The sequence below is a fragment of the Pinus tabuliformis genome, chromosome 7 (assembly GCF_031772625.1).
Source record: "Pinus tabuliformis cultivar Carrire ecotype Pingquan chromosome 7, CPIR1, whole genome shotgun sequence".
In the NCBI taxonomy this organism is placed as follows: Eukaryota; Viridiplantae; Streptophyta; class Pinopsida; order Pinales; family Pinaceae; genus Pinus; species Pinus tabuliformis.
Window position 1 is genome coordinate 1,319,084,035 of NC_142293.1, and position 22,820 is coordinate 1,319,106,854.

The 22,820-nt window shown below is 40.5% G+C and overlaps 1 protein-coding gene across 1 annotated transcript in view; it reads left to right on the plus strand.

Moving 5' to 3' along the window:
- Nucleotides 1-16,957, plus strand: part of LOC149252420 (uncharacterized) — a 29,302-nt gene extending 12,345 nt beyond the window's left edge. Inside the window, exons 2-4 of the mRNA XM_089454142.1 lie at nucleotides 16,210-16,349; nucleotides 16,603-16,702; nucleotides 16,853-16,957. Of these exons, the coding sequence (XP_089310268.1) occupies nucleotides 16,210-16,349; nucleotides 16,603-16,702; nucleotides 16,853-16,957 (345 nt within the window). The remainder of the gene's footprint in view (nucleotides 1-16,209; nucleotides 16,350-16,602; nucleotides 16,703-16,852) is intronic.
- Nucleotides 16,958-22,820: the final 5,863 nt, after the last annotated feature.

Genomic DNA, 22,820 nt, shown 5'->3' on the forward strand with positions numbered 1-22,820 from the left:
GACCATGACCTTCAATGAATATAGTGATTTCATATTTAGAAATAGACCCAGGGGACAACCTAATTTTGATTTAATACGCAAGGTAAGTAAACTTACCCTTCCCTCATTTGATGGATCATCTAAATGTACAACAAGAGCTTGGGTGCAAAAACTGGACACCTACTTCAGGCTCAATCCTATGGCAAAAGTAGACACGATCCAATTTGCCACATTACATCTAGAAGGGGAAGCGCATGAATGGTGGTATCATGGTCTAGTAACTTCGGGGCATGCCAACATCACTTCCTATGAATATTTTACTCAAAGCCTGATAGAAAGATTTGATCGGAAGATCCCAGACATCCACTTCAGAGAATTGGCGCTACCCAAACAGACATGATCACACGAAGAGTTTAGTGTAGAATTTGAACGAATTGCTATCATGGTGACAGATATATCCGAAGGAAGATTAGTCATGCTTTTTGCAGAAGCTTTATTTGAACCCCTACAAGGTTGGGTCAAGGCGTTCAATCCCGCAACCCTTTAAGATGCCATCAAGAAGACTTAAGACATGGGAAATGTGACAACTAAAGCTAAGGCTCTGTCCAAGCCTCCCATCCCTAAAAAAGATAAGGAGAAGAAACCTTTTTAAAGAGATTGGCCCAAAAGAGACGGGTTGGATGAGGAAACTCGAAGCGAACTAAGGCGGAAGAAGCTATGCTTCAATTGCAAGGAACCAAGACATCACTGCTTGGGCAAGGGAAAGATTCATTACATCGAAGTGGTCTCTGACGACGAGGATGAAGATGAAGAACCCACTTTAAATGATGATAAAGAAACTGTTCCTAATGTCAAACCTAGCAGTCCAAAGGAAGAACCATGTCGGGAGGAAGCTAAAAAATAGGAGAAACTCAACAGAGAAAAGAAGTCTCAACCACAAGTTAAGATTGCTACTCTTTCAGAAATCCCTAAATATTACACTTTCAGGATTAGGGGAGTTATCAAAGGATAACGCATCACAACAATAATTGATGGTGGAGCTACACACAACTTCATTGATGCAACATTAGTAGCGAGGAGAGGACTTCTCACTGAAGAATTTGAGGGACTAGATGTGATAGTAGCGTATGGATACAACTTGGATTGCACATGGATGATTCCAGATTTGAGTGTAACCCTTGGTAATTATACTTTTACTAGTGACTTTTGCGTAATAGACCTTGCATATATTAATATGGTATTATGAGTTCAATGGTTATATTCATTGGGGAAGCACACTATGGACTACCAAGCTTTGGAAATGGAATTTAAAGCCCCTATTAGCAGTAAGGTAGTTTTGAGGGGCATGACTAATGGGGGCCCACAAGTCGTTTCTGCCAGAAGAATGGAGGCCATATTTAGGCATGAAGATGTAGCATTTGCAAGCTTACGAGCCAAAAGACTCCCAACAGTGACAAACCACAATACATAACAAACATTCAATGAGTGCTGGACAAGCATGGTGACGTTTTTGGTGATATTCCCCCAGGATTGCCTCCTAAAAGAGGATTTGAACATACTATAGAACTGGAAGAAGGGGCCAAGCCAGTTATCACCACATCATATCGACACCCAAAGAAATTCAAGGACGAGATAGGATGGATAGACCATACAAGAACTGTGAGCAATGAGACACATCAGAGCCAACTCAAGTTTGTTTGCCTCATTTGTGGTTTTGGTGAAAAAGAAGGATTGCATGTGGAGAATGTGTATTGATTATCGAGCTCTCAACAAAAAAACCATTAAGAACAGGTACCTTATTCCCAGGATCCACGAGTTATTAGATGAGCTATGTGGAGCAATATACTTTTCAACGATTGACCTACGATTGGGTATCATTAAATTCGAGTTCGAGAGTAAGACGTGCCAAAAACAACATTCCAATGCCACTATGGACACTTTGAGTTTTTGGTCATGCCATTTGGACTAACCAACGCTCTTGCCACTTTTCAATCTTGCATGAACAATATGTAATGATCCTAAATAGGAATACAAGTGATAACAACAAATATTCTATGTAACAAATTACAAAAATGAAATATTCATCAAGCACCCATAGAAAAACTGCAAATGGAGAACTTCTAAGCCATTTTATTTAGTTTTTGAAAGCCAAATACAATAGATGATGAAATGGTACACCTAGGCTTGTCTCAATGGACAAACAGGACCAAACCCAGGTAGGAAAATGGCTGAGCTGAAGGCTGCTGCACCAATCTTCATTGCACAACCTAGAAAATTACTGCTTTGCTGAAGTTTGAATGGATGGAAAGTGCACTAAAATTGCCCAGAAATTTATACGCTTTTAACCCCAGACTCTTTGGCCAAAACCCAGAAAAACCCAGAAGGGATTTTAGCTGGTTTGGACTTCTGATTTTCGACCCCTTGGAGCCTCACCTCAGCTGTAGCTACAAAACTCGGCCTGCTGAAAACTGCCTGTAAATTCACTGGAAAGCTCCTCCAAAATGCTAAGTTCACCCTTGCTATTCAACCCCTGACTTCCCGGATGAGCTCTTGGCCCAAATCAACTCCTCCCAAGCACCATGAAAATCTGCTGAGTGGCCACTGCGCTGTCCCTCAGCCCAATAGTTCGAATTGCTGGAATGCTGGCTCAACTGGCTGTAAAACCCAACAAAGATGCTGGTCTAGTGCTACCACCTCAGCTTCCTGACTCCCCGACAAGCAATATGATCTCTGCTGGCCTCAATCTACCTCTGCGTGTTTCCAGACTGCCTAGAAATACGCACTTCTTGCTTTGCGTTGGCTGTTGGTGTATGTCATTGCCCCAGAACTCCTAAAAACTCTTGTAGAACAACCTCCCTAGGGCGGGCACGGATGGTCCCTCGAAGTAGAGGTTGAATCTCTCGCTTGAGAGACTCGTGGCTAAACAGCCGATAGACTCACTAAACAACAGAGTGAACAGATGAGTAGTTGTTTGCAAATGTCAAAGATGAAAACCAAAATGAGAGCTGATCTCTCTTTATAGCTCCTTGGGCCTCCTTAGCCTCATGTGGGCCCCTCCATCCACCCATTCTATTTTGCCCTCCAAGCATATCAAATGGCTAATTCAAACTCCCATGTGGGTGGCCCCTACATTCCACTAGCAGCTAAATAAAGTTGATTTGGCCCCTAAGTCCCTAAGTCGAAAGTGTGGGGTCCTCATCCTTAGTAAAAAATGTCCAAAATTGTGTAGCTGCACCCTGTTACTAATGTGTTTGAGAAGGGACATGACACAGTATTTTCAACAAGCAGTTGATGAAGTTTCTACTAGTGTTCTTTGACGACCTTCTCATATATAGTAAGACATGGGATGATCACTTGTGGCATCTAGATGAAGTTTTGAACATAATGTAGGCACAGTGACTCTATGCCAAAGCATCAAAATACGAATTTGGAATGACGAAAATTCACTGTTTGGGACATAATTAGTGCAAAGGGGGTTCAGGGTCATTAAGAGAATATTCAACAAATATTGGATTGGCCCACACCTAAGAATCTCACTGAGTTGTGAGGATTTTTTTTTGGGATTTGCAGTTATTATCAACGATTTGTCAAAGGTTTCTCTAAATTAAGAGCACCTTTAATAGATTGGATGAATAAAAGAGCATTTAGGTGGACGAAAGAATCAGACAAGATGTTCAACAAACTCAAAGAAGGGATGAGCTCGTGTCTAGTCTTTGCTCTCTCCGATTTCAGTCAACCCTTTGTATTATAATTAGAATGTGATGCATTAGGAGAAGGATTAAGGGTTGTCTTAATGCAAAAGGGCCACCTGATTGCATTCGATAGTCGAAAGCTCCAAGATGTTGAGAAAATTTACTCCATATACGACAAAGAGATGCTCACTATCATGCATGCGTTGGCACACAATATTTGGTGGGAAACAGGTTCGTAGTCAGTACAAACCACAACAACTTATGTCATTTCTTGGAGAAAAAGGACCTGAATGAACGAAAACAAAAGTGGGTAAGTCAAGTCCAAGCCTATGATTTTGATATTGAGTATGTAAAGGGGAAGAAGAATACTGTGACCGATGCACTTTCCAGGAAACAATAGCATGTTCCTTCATAGAACTTGCAAAAGATTGGAAGGCTCATCTCTTAGCAGAATACGCCAAGAACCAGTTTGCATGTGCATTGGCCGACAGACCCATTCAAGATGGAAAGTACAAAATAATCGATGATATTATTTACTATAAAGACAAAATATTCTTGGTTCCTGAATTTGCTTTTAAGGAGAGGATTTTGAAGGATATGCATGAAATCCCATTAGCTGAACATCAGGGGTTCTTCAAAACCTACCGACAGATTAGGTAATGATTTTCATGGAAAGGTCTTAAGGAAGATGCAATGAAATACGTCAAGGAATGTGTGACATGTCAACAGAATAAGGTTGAGCACACATCTTGCATGGCTCCTTCAACCTCTACCAATTCTTGAACCAAAATGGGAGAGCATCTCAATGGATTTCATAATAGGGCTACCCAAAGCACAAGGCAAAGACTGTATCTACATTGTGGTGGACAGGTTGACAAAATTCACACACTTCTTTGCAATCTCAGCTGATTATTTGACTAAACAAGTCGCAGAATTGTTCTTCAAAGAAGTCTTCAGACTGCATGAACTACCTGAGAATATAGTTAGCAATCGAGATAGCAGGTTTATGGGGGTATTTGGTAGGAGCATTTTAGGCTAGTGGGAACAAAATTAACCTCTAGCACTAGTTACCACCCACAAAAAGAAGGCCATATAGAAATTGTAAATAAGTGGATAGAAGGGTACTTACGTAATTATGTGACAGGTCGGCAAAAAGCATGGATCAAATGGTTGTACCTTAGGGAGCATTGCTACAATACCACTTATCATTTATCCATTGGAATGACGCCTTTCAAAGCACTACATGGGTATGACACACCAATTGCTGAAGACTAGATATAGGAAAGTCAGGACATTCCCAGGGTACTCAAGGAAAACATGTAGACTACTCAAAATCGACAAAAGATGTACATAGACCAACATCAAATAGAACACAATTTTGAGGTAGGAGACCTTGTTTTCTTGAGATTGTCTACACTCAAGATGTACGTAGACCAACATCAAACATAACACAACGTTGAGGTGGGAGACCTCAGTTTCTTGAGATTGCAGGTTTATAGACAGTCTACACTCAAGAAAAGCGGTGCATAAAAGCTAAAACCAAGGTTTTATGGACCCTACAAAATTCTCCAGAGGACTAGCGAAGTGGCATATGAGTTAGAACTACCTAGCGACAACAAAATCCATTATGTCTTGTCTCAAAAACGTTGTGGGACAATAGGTCGCCACCTCCATTGAATTGCCACCACTAGATGAGGAAGGACAACTAAAATTGATTCCATAAACAATCATGGCCGTATGAGAAAAGAAGTTAAGATGGCAAGTAAATTCCAGAGTAACTTATTAGATGGAAGAATTTACCAAAAGAGGACACCACATGGGGGGGAGAATGAATTTTACAACTCCCAAATTTGCAATTGCTTGAGGGCAAGCAATGTCGAGAAGGGGGGACTGTAATGTCCTCTTCAAATTGAGAGTTAATAAGAGACAAAATAGCCTATTGATCCCCGTAGGCTATAGTCCTCAATAAAGGGGAAAACACAAAAATATCGAATGTCTAGGCGTGTTTTGGGCAGTTGGGAAAAGAAACCCAAAATTCGGGTTTAAAGTAAAATTTATTCAATCAATTAAGACGAAGAGACCCCTCTAGGAAATCTATAAATACAAGAGGGTTGAATTTATTTTGGATCATCATTGTGAATCATCTCATTTGTTTCTTGAGCATTAGATTTTAGGGTTTTAAGACCCCTTCTCCTCGTCAATTTCGGTGGTGAAAGATTCCACCCTAGTTGACATATCTCTATTTTTCCTTATTTTGTTGTGGTACACAAAAACTATTTGGAGGACAACGAAATTATCTGTTGGTTCTTGTTCTAGCACATGGTTACTTTTTGGAAGGCAACGAAATTTCCTACTGGTTCTAATTCTTTTTTCTGGGCACAAGGGATCATTGGAGAGGCAGCGAGGTTCTTTGTGTATTGTTGATGTTCGCTGGCCAAGACCCTTGACCTTACCCTAAGACAAAAATCAAGCAAGGGTTTCTCTGAGGTTGACGTACTTGTTGAGGGCATATGAATTATTCTTGTTATAAGCGAAGACGATTCCTGAAGCAAGCAACTCATACAATTCTTCTTTGATCGAACCAAAATTCCTAGGGTCAAGGGAGAGGGCGATTTAGGATTGGTTACAACAAATCCGCTTCATGACAAAGATTTAGTCAGCCCCCCAACTTGGGTTTCAAGGACGTTACCCCTGTAATCAGCGAGGGTCTTGAAGTCAACCAAAATCTATTTCTGTGCAATTTGACGAGGTTTCTAGAGCCTAACAATATTTGGTAACAATACAACATCTGCAATAGTTCTGTAGCAAATTTAGACGATGGATTTTAGCATTTCCAAATCAGTTATGTGATGACACCATGTAGTGGGTTCGAGTTCCTGAAGAAGACAATTTGGGGTTCTTGTTGCAGATTCGGGTTCCCGAAGCACTGCGGATCTCTGTAGTAGAGTAGAATAGCGCCTGAATGTCCTAGTTTGTAGCTGTAGATTAACTGAGACAAGTATTTTGAATAGTCAAGACCTTGTGTAGGATTGCATTTGGACAAAAACTGGAATTCTAGTTAAGGTAACACACATTATCAAATTTGGTTTGAATCACATTATGTGGATTCATGGCATTGTGAGAAGTTCATGAACAAATTGTATTGGATGTATTTATGATTTGTTGTTGTGAAGGGATTTTTGTATTATTCTGTGAAGAATTGTGTTCATTAAGTGATACGCTGCTCTTTCTTTGCATCATTAAGGAGATTGGTAGTAACTGAGGATAGGCTTCTGTGATCCATATCTTATGTGTTGAAATCTTTTCGGAGAAATCACATTAGAGATAATTCATCGATGCATTTTGAACCATCCAGTATGGTTCATCATCAGGACAAGATGGAAAATTAGATCATGGAAAAACATATCATGGTATTGTTCATCAACTATATTGAATTAAATGTGTACTGATTTTTTTCTTGGTGAAACCCTAGTGCAACATAAATTGCCCTAGAATAATACATGTTCTTTGCTTCCTATTGAACTAGGAACCAACTACTAACCCAATGCTAAAGACACAACTTGAAGTACTTTTTCGATCTGTGGAGCTCCCTGCCTAATTTGCATCCGTGAAGCCCTCAAGCCTCACTCCATCAACCTGCCTGTACCATAATCTGTCGTGTCTCTGTGATATCTCAAAACATGCTTCGCAGCAACCCAATGAACTTTGGTAGGATCCATCATGAACTGGCTCAATTGGTTAACTGCAAAACATATGTCAGGTCGTATGTTGACTATGTACGTCAATGACTCGATGGGCTGCCAGTATAATGTAGCATCTACTTGCTCTGCTTTGCTAGTGTCTACCTTCCTCCGATTTGTGACTAGAGACGTGGTCATGGGCCCACAATCCTGCATATGAAACCTCTTAAGGATCTCTGTAGTGTACTTCCCTTGCCCCAAGAAGATTTCCCCATCACCCTGCCATACCTCCAGCCCAAGGAAATAGTGCATAAGCCTTATGTCCTTCATCTCAAACTCTCTTGCAAGATCTACCTTACAATCCTGAATCAAGCTGTCTGCTCCAGTCAAGATAAGATTGTCAACATAGAGCACTAGAATGAGCGGAAGCCCTCCAACTGTGATGTAGTACAGGTTGGCATCCACCTCACTCTTAGTGAAGCCCAATCCCTGAAGGTAGCTATCAATGCGAGTGTACCATGCTCTCAGTGCTTGTTTGAGCCCATAAAGAGCTCTCTTTAGCAAACAAACATGAGTGTCTCTGTTGAAGGTCTCAAACCCCTCTAGTTGCTCCATATAAATCTCTTTCTCAACCACCCCATTGAGGAATGTTGTCTTCACGTCCATCTGGTGGATCTTCCACCCCATCTGAACTGCAAGTGCTAGAATCGTCTTGATGAATGAATAACATGCTACTGGAGCGAATGTCTCCTCATAGTTAATACCCTCAACCTGCGAGAAGTCCTTGGCCACAAACATGGCCTTGTACTTCTCCACACTCCCATTTGCTCCATGCTTCACCTTGTACACTATTAATTTTAGGTATGTTCTATGCTTAGAGCAATTTATTTCAATTTTCACAGTTAGCTCAATATCTTTTTCAGATTGACAATCACATCAGCATTAAAGTAAACTACAGATAGAACATAAACATAAATCGCAGAAGACAAGCCAAGACAAGAGGACACAAGATGTGGCGCTAGCCAGGGACAAACCCCAATGTGGGGAAACCCTTGATCAATTCTTCTTATATGTTCTTCAATAGTTCAACAGAGAGAGAGAGAGATAATATTGACCTATGTTGCCATATTGACCTATGTTGCCATATTGACCTATGTGCTGGCTGCATCTTGCTTGCTTGTTGTCCTTTGCATGCTTGTTGTTGCATGCTAGCTGTAACATTGCATGCTTGGTGTATTCGCTGCTAAGTACCATACAACTGTCCCAATGTTAGTTAGTTGTCCCTTGCATGCTGCTCTCCATCGGAGACAAATGATTTGGCTATTCCGGCAGTTTCGGCAATTTCGGGTGTTCTCGCAGTTTCGGTAGTTTCGGCAATTCCGGCTATTCCCGACAGTTCCAGCAGTTCCGGCAATTCCCGACAGTTTCGACTTCTGCCCTCTGCGTTAGCTTTCCCGATTGTTCCGACAGTTCTAGCTGTTTCGACAATTCTGGTTGTTCCTGATAATTTCGGCTATTCTCGACAATTCTGGTTGTTCCCGATAATTCCGGCTATTCCCCGTAGTTCCGACAGTTCCGGGTAGTTCTGGCAGTTACGGCAATTCCGACTATTCTAGCTATTCCCAACAGTTCCGGCAATTCTGGCTATTCCTAGCAGTTCCGGCAGTACCCGGTAGTTCCCGCTATTCTCGGAAATTTCGGCAATTCCCAGTAGTTCCGACTTCTGCCCTCTGGATTAGGGCAGCGTTATCCCTTAGGATCTCTCCTCCTACTAAAACCCAAAGACAAGTAGAGAGGAAGAGATCCCAAGTGTGTTGAAATGACTTGAAGGCCACCTCTATTTATACTAAAACGTTGAGCACAAGTGGGGTTTATTTGGTTGCTGGCCGACCTTGACGAATTGTCCCATAACACAAATAAATTCATATCTCCATGAATACTTATCGAAATCGGATGATCTTTAGATCAATCCTACACCTCTCGATGAGAGGGATCCAAGAAAAATATCAGCTTCCATTAATAAGATGACCCACATGGAGTTTGGCCCTAGTTGCCAATTTTAACACTCCCTCTCAACTAGGGAGAACTCCATCCGCTGATCCATATGTCTGATTGTACTATCTCTGCCATCAGTGCCCTGCACTGCTCTGCTGAACCATGAAGAAGAAGAATTGATCGAGAATGTCTCATACCATTCTCTACTGACCCAAAGTCAGTTTCATCTGAAGAGAGTGTGTCACATCACTCTTACTGGCCCGAAGTCAGTTTTATTGATCCTAGATCAATATCACAAGAGAGTGTCTCAAACCACTCATACTGATCCCAGATCAATGGAGGTCATCCTAACATAGGGAGTACGGTAGATGCAACGATGCGTCCATCGATAGTACTACTATGGTCCCTAACCCCATTTCCTTGCTCATTGATTAGATGAGAGGTACTTCCCATGAGTCCCAGACTACATGGGTAGGATGCCTTGACAGGAGAACTAATCATCCTGTTTCATAGTTGCCACAGGAGAACTAATCATCCCGACCCATAGGAGAACTAATCATCCTGTTCCACAGTTGCCACGGGAGAACTAATCATCCCGGCCCACAGGAGAATTAATCATCTTGTTCCACAGTTGCCACGGGAGAACTAATCATCCTGGCCCACAGGAGAACTAATCATCTTGATCCACAGTTGCCACGGGGGAACTAATCATCTCGGCCCACAGGAGAACTATTCATCCTATTCCACAGTCACCACGGGGTATCACAGGGGAAGGTTGAACTTGTCATCTTGTACATAGCACACCACCAGGGGAGGGTGAGTTGCCCTGTGGTGGTATGTTGCTCCAGTAAGTACCCCAAGCTCCCCAGAGCTCCCAAAGTTGAATGCATGCAACATGCAAGACCCTTATAAGGTCTCTCAACGACTCCAAGTCGTTCGAGAAAGTCACAGATTTGACCTTTCCCCGGGGCTTTGACAAAATGTCTGCGACCTGTACATCAGTCTCAATGCGATGGAGCCTCCTCACTCATTGACTTACCATATCCCAGATAAGGTAGTATCTGATGTCTATCTGCTGGAGCAATCATCGAATACGGGATTCCTCAATAATCGAATCCCCCCTCTAGTTGTCACAGAGAATCACAGTGGTATTCATCATGTGTACAAATAGCTCACTTAAGAGCTTCTGCAACCATGCAGCTTCACACGAGATCATACTCGTAGCTATGTATTCGGTCTCGGCGGTGCTTATAGCAACCGACTTTTGCTTCCTGCTCATCCATGATATCGAAGCAGAATCCAAAGAGAACCAACACTGAGAAGTGCTCTAGTGATCCTCCACATTGCCTGCCTAGTCAGCATTCGAATAATCATGCAGTTTCATATTTCCGGCAGTGTATCTCAATCCATGAGAGATTGTGCCCCGAAGATATCTCAGAAGATTCTTGGCACCAATCCAGTGAGGCTCAACCAAATATGAGCTCACCATGCTAACTGCAAAACATATGTCTGGACGGAAGTTCACCAATAACATCAACGCGAATGAGTTTATGAAACTCAGAGGCATTTCCCAAATCTGGTCCGACATCACTACCATATAACTTCTGAAAGTTAAGATCCTCGAGGTAGTCACAGGCTTGCAGTTTATCATTCCACATCCGGAATCCAACTTCCTCTTACTTCTGCAAATGAGAGGGTCTGCACCTATCAGAAATAGGTCGTCCTCATAAGGTGCTGGCATGAGAGGTCTATCATCCACAACCTTCAAACAATGGTTTGGATTGGCTTCACTCTTAGTGAATCTCAGCTTCATTTGACAACTATCAATCCTCTCATACTACGCCCGGGGAGTTTTGCTTCAAGCCATAGAGGGATTTCTTCCACCTGCATACGTGAGATTCCTGATCATCCATCTCAAACCCCTCGGGTTGTTCCAAACCTGGGGAGCTGCTGCATGAGTGGAATGGTCCCCTTGTAAGATTTTCCTTCGGTACATCTCAGACATGTACTTTCATGCTCTTTTTGAATTCAGGCATCCCTGTCACCATTTGAGTCACAGACCTCCGGTGCTATGTGTCAATGGACATGGTCCCCAGTGGACTTCCTACAACTTGATACAACCCTGAACTGAAAAACATCTTTGAAAATTCTATTTTCAAACACGTACCTTTCCATCGATGAGTGTCACCTCGTAACCTTTGACTTCCATTGCTGAAATGGACACCAGGTTCTTCTTGCGATCAGGTACATAAAAGAGATTTTGTAAATGAATCTAGTTACCCTCATTCAATTGAGGGGTAACATTCCCTACACCCTTTCCGGGATAGGTGGCATCGGCTCCATGTATAATCCCACGATTGTTTCCATCTCTACCAAATTAAAGAGTACACCCTTCTATTCGATGAAGTGCCTTGAAGCACTACAATCAATAAGCCAGATTCTTAAAGAATCTGAAGGAGAGGGCCAATACAAGATAACACTTCTTTATCTTATCAAAAACAATTTTGACTAAATCAATTCTTTAGAAGTGTATTCCCCACCATTGTCAGATCTCAAAGTCTTTATTTTTCTTTCGGTTAGGGTTTCCACTTCAGATCTAAACTCCTTGAATTTTTCAAATACTTCATCCTTTTTCTTGAAAAGGTATAGCCATGTCTTTCTAGAGTGATCATCAATGAATGTTACATAGTAAAGGTGACCTCTAAGTGATTTGTCAGACATAGGCCTACACACATCAGAATGAATTAGGTCTAATATTTCTTTAGACCTTGTTTCACTATTTGCAAATGGTTTTCTTGTATGTTTACCCAAAGAACATCCCTTGCAAACTCCTTCACGATCTTCTTTGATATTGGGGATGCCATGAACCAGTTGATTAAGAGTGGGAATGACCTTGTAGTGTAGATGACCATATCTTCTATGCCATAGCTCAATGGAATTGATTTCCATATGAACTAGAGCTTGAGGAGATGGTATTATGACTCTATATAAGCTTCCTTTACCAACTCCAATAACCATAGTTTATTGATACTTGAATCTTTTCCCCAAACCAAAACCTTTCCATCAACAAAAGCAACTCTATCCCCTTTATCTTCTAAGCAAATTATTTTTCAAATCTGGAACATATAGTATATTGTTGAGGTGTAGCTTAGCTCCATGTTCCAGCTTTAAAGATGTTGATCCCAGGCCTCTAACATCATAGCTTTTGTTGTCTCCCAATTCCACTGTATGAGAAGATGGTTCCTTTGATAGAGTGTGAAGTTGTTTACTCTTTCCTGTCATATGCCTTGATGCTCCACTGTCAATAATCCATGCACTATCATGATTAATTGAATCTGTAAGTGCAACCAAGAACCCTTGACTTTTGACCTTGTTGAACAAGTAGTAGAAGGTCTTTTTGATCCAACTTCCTATAGTATTGAATCCCATTCTTATATAACTTATCATAGAGGGAGTAACCATTTCCTTCAAGCCAATAGAGTGATCTTCAATCTTTCTTGACCTTGGCTCTGATACCATGTTGAGAAATCAATGCAAGTAGACTTAGGTCTTAGATTTCTCTTTCTCGATAATTACTTGTGAATTATGTTGGCTTCTTTTACTTCTTTGTTATAGTACCTTTCATAAGACAATTACCAAATTATGTGTGTATGAATATCACAAAACAAGAGACACAAGATGTAGGCACTCTGCTAGGGCAAAACCCCTATCTAGGAGAAAACTGAGTCAAATTCTCTTCCTTCAATAGTTTTCCTGAGATAATCCTAGACTCTTCACCCTGGACACAAACTTCCTCCAACCGCCAATTTAGCCCTTCCAGCAACTTCGATCTAGATCTTCAATCTTGTAGCAACAAAACTTCTATCTATGCAGCAACAACTACTTCAACCTGTGCAGTACTTCGATCTATGCAACACTTCGACCTATGCAACCCCAACAACTTCAACCCCAACAACTTCGACCCTTTTGTAGCTTCGACCTACTGCAGCAGCAAAAATTCAACCCTGCAACTCCAAAAACTTCGATCCTGTGGCAGCAGAACTTCAACCCAACAATTCCAACAACTCATTGTAGATAGTGAGGGCATTTGTACAATTTTGTACAAAGTTGCGGATATGTTGTGCATCCTCAATAATGCTTCCAATCGAAAACACATAAGAAGCAATAGATTTAAGTGCTAAATTCAAAGAATGGACAATGCAAGGTGTCCAAAATACTTGTGGATATTTAGCTTCCACAATCATGCCAACAACGTTGCAAACAAGTGCATTATTTGTAATGATTTGCACACAAGAATCAACACCTACATCTTCAATAACTTTAATGAACAACTCACCCATATATTGTGCATCCTTGTATTGTCCAAGTGCATCCACTGATTTCAAGAAAACTAGACCATTCAAGGAAGACACCATGAAGTTGATGAGTGGGTGTTGTGCTGGATCTATCCATCCATCAGAAACAATGCTAACCCCAGATGTTGGCCATGCTGATTTAATAGGCTCAAGCATTTTGTCCACCTCTTTCTTTGCCTTCGTCAACAATGTGGTTCTAAGCTTCTCTGACCTAGGAGGCACATACCCTGATGGAGCCCCTTGAGTTAGAGCTCGACACATATCAATAAATAAAGGTGAGCGTGCAACATTAAAGAATATGAAGTTTTGATAGAAAAAAATGCAATGGTGAGATCAAGCTCTTCCCGTTTCTCTTTCTGAAAAATCTTGTCCACTGGACCAAGTGCCATTGCCTTTCTTTTTGCTGCTTGTCCCCCACTAGAACTCTCAAATGGAAATTTGTTGTTGTTTTTCCTCAAGAATGGAAGGGGATCATCATTCTTGTTTTTTTTAGATGTTGCAGCCACCTTTGCCATACCAACATTGACCTCTTTTTCCATTTCTTTCCTCTTAGCTAAAGACACCTGTGTACATGCTGCAATTCCACAACTTGGTAAAGCCAACAAATGAGCTTTCACACGGTAATATGTGCTCATGAAATGATTGTTGCAATAGTTGCATTTCCAAGCAACATTGCCTCCTCCCTTCATCTTGCTGCCTGGCCCTTGCTCTCTTGTGACATATTTCCACAAGGGATATTTGTTATCTTGAGGCTGCTGTCTTCCCTCAACATTTGAAGCTGCTGTTGCAGCCCCACTTCCAATAGAGGGAACACTTGCAGACCCTGATGAAATTGGAACAGGAGGGGCATCTCCAATGGGGACATTCTTCCCCTTCCTTTGCCCCTTCCTTGCTGCCCTTGATTGAGCCATGAATGCTGTAAAAAATAAAGAAAAAATGCACAAATTTGTAAAAAAAAATGCACATGCAAACTGCTGTAAAAAAATAGACAAAATGCACTTACCCGTTGCTTGAATCGCCTCCAAAATGCTCCCACACCCTTTGCTCTTCGCTCTCACACACCCACAACAAGAGAAAATGAGAAATGTGATGTTAGAATGGTCCAAATCTGCCTTTTATGTCCGCGCGACAGTCCAAAAATCGGGACTTGTGTCCCAGAATTGGAACACGATCGGACACGATCTAGAGGACATGTGTCCCTCCGAATCGTGTCTGATTCGCTTGATTCGGGACACGAGGGGGCCTAGGCACGAATCCGGTTTCTTAGGTTACAGTGCACCAAAAAAACCTTTGAGAAGATTACCATTTTGTACTAGATACGTGTCAGTATATTTGAGGGCTATAGCACAACTTTTGACTGGAAGCCATTTTCTCTTTTCTTTTGTGTCTTGCCTAGGACATCTTCTATTTCACAAACACTTGCATATAAATGCTCTTGGGAATAATGCTTAAAGGTTAAATCTTTGATCACACATGATTGCTCGAGCACAATAAACACTCAGAAAAACTTTACTGTTTGAGGCATTTTAATCAATAAATCTTATGATTAATCCCATTTACATAATCAAATCTTAGCCGCATTCACTCACTTCTACTAAAACGATAGACTTGAGATTTAGTCTAGGAAATCCCTCCTTAGGTAGGAAACCATCTTTTGAGACCTAAAGTGAGGGGCAAGGCTGCAGAGGTGATATTGGATAGTTTGCCTGATAGTTTCCTTAGGCTTTCCCCTTGGTTAGGTTAGGACTTTTTTCTCTAGGGAGAATCCGAGTGATAACAGATCCCAAATTCAGATATGCAATATCTCTTTCCCTGATGTATCATTTTACAGTTTTAGTTTTTGAAAACAGAGTTTTAATTGGTGTTTCAACATCTTTCTTGTTTCAGCTGTATATTTGGGTCTTTGGAATCAGATCTGTATATCCATAAATTAAAATTTCAATAGTGATAAAGGAATTATATTTTTCAAACACATACTAATGCTGTCGAGTACATGTCTAATTCACACTAGAAGACTAAAGAATCTACGAAACAAAATGCACTTAATGTCAAAACTGGAGCTAACACAACATGTTTCTTCTCTTCCTAAACCATTGATATACGACTGATTGGAGCACAATTGTTAACACGACATGTTTCTTCTCTTCCTAAACCAGCGATATACAATTGATTGGCACACAATTCAATCTAATATGACAAAGTCGGACTGTGATAAAGAAATGATCAACATTAACTGGTGTTTACATAGTCTTTATGCTGTAAAGTTTTCTTAAAGATTGACTTGTTCTTGTGAGTTGTTGTGCTTGTTCCTTTCTGACTGCAGTATTTGCAGTCTACAGTCTTTACTTGTTATAGCTTTTGCTTATGCACTCTGCACTTTGTGTTTCATCTCTAATCCCTAGGCATTAGTGTTGTTTGCTACTTAAAAACTTAGCTCGAGTCGTTGATTAACTAGCACTTTGTAAATACACTAGTTTTAAAAAAACTGAATTGCTTTTGCTTTTGTAGCTGCTTGTCTCAGAGAAAGATTTGATTGTAAGAGAAGAAGCTTGTCGGATTGGGTTGCTATTTGGTGGCTTTACTGGATCTTACCATGCTATTCGTTGTTTGTTGCGAAAAACAAGGAGAAAAGAGACACCTTTGAATGGGTAAGTGCTTATGTTACTCACTGCTACACTGTATTTTGCAGCTGCGATGGATCTCCAGGTCATAAAGAGTTTGATTCGTTTTCTTGAGTTCCTGTTTAGCTGTTATTGGACTCAAATAGAAATCATTATGTTTAGCATTATGCCTTTTATGATTGGTTCTTCTAATGTGGGGGATACATTGGCATTTTTGGGGGTTTATTGCTGCAAATATTGAATACTGTAAATCAATACTGAGTGAGGAACATGTAAATAGATTTTTGGCAGGATCAGTGGCAGGATTATCAGTGTTAGCTTTAGATGATCCTTCCAGGAGGCGTACCCTAGCTTTATATCTTCTTACTAGACTTGCACAGGTAGTGAGATTTCTTCTGGGAGCAACAAGGAGTGGTAGTTATGTTCCATGCTTTCTGTCATTGTTGAGTTCTTTAATGTATTGTCTAAATTATAACTAAAATTTCCATTTCCATTTATTATTTATCTGAAATTAGTGAAATGTCATACAGTGTACCTACAACTCGGCCAAGTCCAAAAACAAATTTCATCTTTGGGGCAGCTCTTGGAGCCATGGAGATTCTTTGTTATTTGCCATAGCATCTGCACAGGTGTGAGCAAGTTAGAAGTTGAATTGCCTATCTTATTTCTTTTCAGATATTAAAAACTTAAAAAGAAATAATTATCTACGGGAATATTCGCACTAAGTTTCAAACTCAATATATATTTACATGAATACTGTTTTGCTTTATCGGCTTGGTTTTTGGCATAATTTTTAACTCCATTTTGTGTCATTTGAGTCATGAGCACATTATTAGTACAAGGTATATCACTTTTTATTTTTTAATAAATTTTAGTTTTAAGTTGTCAAACACATGCAAATGGTTGACTATAAATTAGCTGGCTTATAATTAATTGCAGACAGCCCAGACGTTTGAAGTTTTTGGTGGGCGTTTTCTAATCTAAAATTAGATGGAATGCTACTTAATTGACGCTTTAGGGATGGAATTGTATTTGCACCTTTGAAGAGGATTGTTTCTGCGTAGATGGAGGACCATAGAAGTATACTGCTTATTCATGATGTTAGGTTTTGGAGTTGTTAAACATATACATATAGCTGAATATAAACCAGCCTAGATTCATCTTAACTCCGGATCTACCAAGCGTCGAGAGGGATCAGATCTCTTTTCACTCTAAAAGATGTTTGCATATTAAGAGATTTGATCCCTCTTGGTTCTTTGTAGATCCGGAGTTAAGATGCATCTAGGTGGTTTAATTTCCCTCTTTAAATAGGCTATATTCCACATGAATACCATGGGTCAATGCCATGGGCCATTTTTATTTTTATTTTACTTTTATAGGGTTATTTTTGCTTTTATTTTTTATTTTATTTTGACTGAGTTAAAATGTTTACATTACATTAATTTTTTTATTTTTATTTTTATTTTATTTTTATGTAATTTGACTTAGTCAAAATGTTAAACATTACATTAAAACATCTCTACCATACTGGGCTGGAGAGCGCCTCTTGGTGCAATTAGTTAGCTTGTACTAAATACTAGCTCATACATTTCAGTTTGATGTTGGCCGGTCTGGTTGCTAGTTGATTAGCTATGAAACCGGATTCGCTGGAAATCCCCTGTGTGTTCGAATCCCACGAATCAGACACGATTCGTTGGGGATTCGAATCCCAGAATGGGACACGTCATGTCCTAACGGGACACGTACGAATCCCGTACGTGTCCCGATTTTGGGATTCGAATCCCAAAAAAATGAAACCCGCGGGCTTAAAAAGGCGATGTTCTTTCACTGATTTACCATTTCTCTCTTTCAGTTTTGCATACATTGAGTTGTGGGCAAGGAGCTAAGGGTTTGGTGTAAGGAGCTAAGGGTGTGGAGCGTTCGGCAAGGAGATTCAAGCACCAGGTAAGTGCATTTCATGTCTTTTTTTTTGCATTTCTATTACAACAATTTGTATATGATTTTTTTTTACAAATTTGTGCATGTTTTGTTTATTTTTTTTTACAGTATTCATGGCTCAATCAAGGGCAGCAGTAGGGGGCAAAGGAAGGGGAAGAATGTCTCCATTGGAGATTCCCCTCCTCCCCCAATATCATCAGAGTCTGCTGCAAGTAATGTTGAGGGAAGAGGAGGACCTAAAGACAGCGTTGAGAAATATCCCTTGTGGAAATATGTCACAAGAGAGGATGGGACAAGCACCAAGGGGAAGGGAGGAGGCAATGTGCAATGGAGATGCAACTTTTGCCACATTCCTTTCAAAAGCACATATTACTGTGTGAAAGCCCATTTGTTGGCTTTACCAGGTTGTGGAATTGGAGCTTGTAAAGCTGTTCCTTTACAAAAGAGGAAAGAAATGGAAAATGAGTTCACTGTTGGTATGGAAAATGTGGCTGCAAAATCAAGAAAAACCAAGAATGAAGACCCCCTTCCATTTTTGAGGAAAGGCACCACCAAATTTCCATTTGAGAGTTCTATTGGGGGACAAGCAGCAAAAAGAAGAGCAATTACACTTGGTCCAATGGACAAGATTTTTCAAAAAGAGAAACGGGAAGAGCTTGATCTCACCATTGCCTTATTTTTCTATCAAAACTTCATATCATTTAATGTTGCACACTTACCTCTATTTATTGAGATTTGTCTAGCTCTAACTCACGGGTCTCCATCATGGTATGTGCCTCCTGGTTTAGAGAAGCTTAGAATCACATTGTTGACGAAGGCAAAAAAAGAGGTGCAAAAAGTGCTTGAGCCTATTAAAGCATCATGGCCAACGTCTGGGTTAGCATTGTTTCTGATGGATGGATAGATCTAGCACGACACCCAATCATCAACTTCATGGTGTCTTCCTTGAATGGTCTAGTTTTCTTGAAAGCAGTGGATACACTTGCAGAATACAAGGATGCACAATTTATGGGTGAGTTATTTATTAAAGTTATTGAAGATGTAGGTGTTGATTCTTGTGTGCAAATCATTACAGATAATGCACCTGTTTGCAAGGTTGCTGGCATGATTGTGGAAGCTAAATATCCACAAGTGTTTTGGACAGCTTGCATTGTCCATTCATTGAACTTAGCACTGAAATCCATTGCTTCTGATGTGCTTTGGATTGGTAACATTATTGAGGATGCACGACATATCCGTAACTTTGTGCAAAATCATACAAATGCCCTTGCTATATACAAGGAGTACAACAATCTATTATTGTTGAAGATTGCTGATACACGGTTTGCCTCTTCATTCATGATGTTGAAGAGGTTGAGGGAGGTCAAGACCTCTCTTGGGGCCATGGTTATTTCTGAGTTTTGGTCTTTTTGGAGAAAGACAGATCAAGTAGCCTCTAAAAGGGTGAAGGACACAATGCTAGATGATGCTTGGTGGGAGAGGGTAGATGTAATTATTCAGATCATGGACCTTATCATTTCTTTGCTTCGATTTGCAGATACAGACAAACCCATCCTAGGAGAGGTTTATGAGGGATGGTATTCCATGATTGAATCTGTGAGGAGCATTATTCTACAAAGTGAGTGCCCCGAGTATGAGACATCACCAAGGCCTTCTGTGGTACTATATAGGATATTCTTGTCAGCAGATGGGACAAGAATTGCACACCTTTACATTGTTTGGCTCACTCATTGAACCCAAAATACTATAACCATGAGTGGCTGAATGGTGGACCTTCCCCCAAATTCACTCCTCACATGGATGGTGAAATCTCACAGGGGAGGAAAGATGCATTCAGGCGGGTTTTCCAGGATAGAGCATCCCTTGATGAGGTGGAGGATGCCTTTGCAGAGTTTTCCACTGGCACTGGTCGATTTGCAGGGTATGATGTGATTAGAGACAGGGGGGCTAAGAAGCCCTATTCTTGGTGGGCAAATCATGGGGCAACAAGCCCTCCTCTTCAGCAGTTAGCCATGAGGCTCCTCTCTCAGGTGACTTCATCCTCTTGTTGCGAGAGGAATTGGAGCACATATGGAAATTTGTATAGTGTGAAGAAGAGCAGGCTTGAGTAGTCCAGGGCAGAGACAATGGTGTATGTGCACACCAACCTTCGTCTTATTTACAGGCAGAGGGAAGAGTGGGTGAGGGGAAAGACAAAGATGAGGGATGTCTTTTCTAATGATATGGGTCTGGACAACAGTGTTGAGTTGGCATTGGCCAACATGGATCTCAATGATCCAGTGCTAGAGCCTGTTAGATTTGATGACGGTGATATTTTCGAGGGGTCATCCTCCACACCAGCAGATGCAGAGGCGACTATGGATACAGGGGAGGAGGAGGATGCAGAGGAGAGCAGTGGTGACCATGATGATGAGGACATTGATGCTGATTCTGATGATGACTATGAGGATTGTTGACTCATGAGTCATGGGCTACCTATTGCCTTGAGGCTTGTATACCTGTAGTTGTTTTATATTTTCTATTTCTATTTGCCATTGCGGCATTGCCATTGCACTACCTATGTAACACATTTTGATTTGATGACTTAATGAGAAAACTACAGTTGTCAGTGTCTTTATCTTACTATCTTGTAACTGTAAGTTGTCTTTCATTTATGAATCATGATTTATCATTTTATGTGACATGTATTTGAATTTTGTATGTACTATGCATGCTAATTGCTATAATGTTACTAACTTACTATTACTAACTTACTTTGTAAACAGTAAAACTAACATCTAGATGATCTATGTTTGAAATCAATGAATTTGTATCATTAATGAGAATTTGTGTAAGAAATATCTAATTTTTAATATATATATATTTTTAAATATAGACATATATGTATGTATATATATATATATATATTTAATAAAATAATATATAACGAATCCTACGTGTCCTGTTTTGGGGGGTCAATGTGTCCGAATCTGACTGTTGAATCCCCGTATCCTATGAATTCCGAATCCCCGTGTCAGGTGACTTAGTTGATTAGTGCTTTAGACTAGAACTGTATTGTAATCTCCAAGTAGGTCTGGTTTTGGGTCTGAGTCCAGTTCTCAAATTCAAGGAACATAGAAAGGCATTGGAGGACATAGAACTAGTTTCTTACAATAGAATCATTTGGAAAAATAATGTTAATACATCTGTCTCAGGCTTGATTTGTAAGGGAGAACGTAAAGGATCCGGCTTCTAACAGTTGTGCATGAATATGAGCAGTAGTTTTATTTATTTCTGTGGGGTAAATTTTTTATTGCCTTCTAAATGGGAATGTACATGAAAGAGTAGAAAAGTCTAGGTCAGTCTTTCACTAGGTAGAACAAACCATCTCCAAAATTGCACTATGTGCAAAGATGCGTCAGATATCAAAATAGTCACAGAAACTAAAAGACTTAGATGATTGCTGAAATTCAGGCTGAGTAGACTGCCAAAACAGACTATAGGACCAGAATACAGAATAACCATAGCCATAATAGGAATTAAGCAGACGGATTTGAATCACTAGCGACAACTTGAATTGGGACTTCACTATCGCCAAGGTTTCTAGTAGTAGGAGGTGTTAGTGTCGGTCTTGAGCCCTCCATCGGTGATCAAAAGCTCTTTGCATATGCATAGGTAGGTGTCTCATCAGTGTCAGTTTTGCATCCCGTTAGGCATGCCATAAAACTGATGGAGCTGGTCCTTGTTCCCTTCTTGGCTTTGCTGGATCAGGTCATATCAGTTAATGAACTTGTGTCACGCTTGTTTTGTTTTGTCTTGAAGTCCCAAGTTTTAGGTCTAGGGTTTTGGTCAAAAATCACTGCAAGGTCATGAGTCAGAGGTCTAATAGTCCCCAGCAAGCTGGAAGGAGGTATGTAAATATGTTTCATGGATATTTTCATCAGGTACAGCTCATTTATACCTTGGATTTAAAAACCCTGTTTTTAAACCCAAGGTCATGTGAAATTTGCAAAAAATAAGGAAAATTTTCAAAATTCTTCAAAATGCCGGCAATAACCCTGGTCTCCTCGCTAGAGTCCATCAGATGGTCAACCTGCAAAAAGAATGAAGTTAAAGCGCCTCAAAAGCTAAATTCAGGACAAAGCAACTCAAAAAGCAGTGTTAAAAGTGAATGCCAAAATAGAACATTAGAGAGTGGGTTTTGTGATTTAATTTTTTCAAATTCAACCTACAAGAGCTAAATTTCCCTCTAAACATTTCATTATGCCTCTATGAGCTAACAAAGAGGAGCAAGAGGGCGAAAATAGTGAAGGAGGTCGAATTGCAGTGAAATTGGAGAGTTTCTCTGGTGCGCGACCACTCGGGCAGGGTGCGCGACCACCTGGGCGGTGCGCGACCACTCGAGCCCTCCTCCGCAGTGCAAATTTTACACTCGCGCTACCACTCGAGCTGCGCGCGACCACTCCAACCTTGCGCGCGACCACTCGAGCTGTAACTTGCAGAACCGGCCCAAACTCACTCAAATTGCCTTGTGACTTGTAAATTGCTCGAGGTAGGCCTCTCAAATGTTTTGAATGTTGA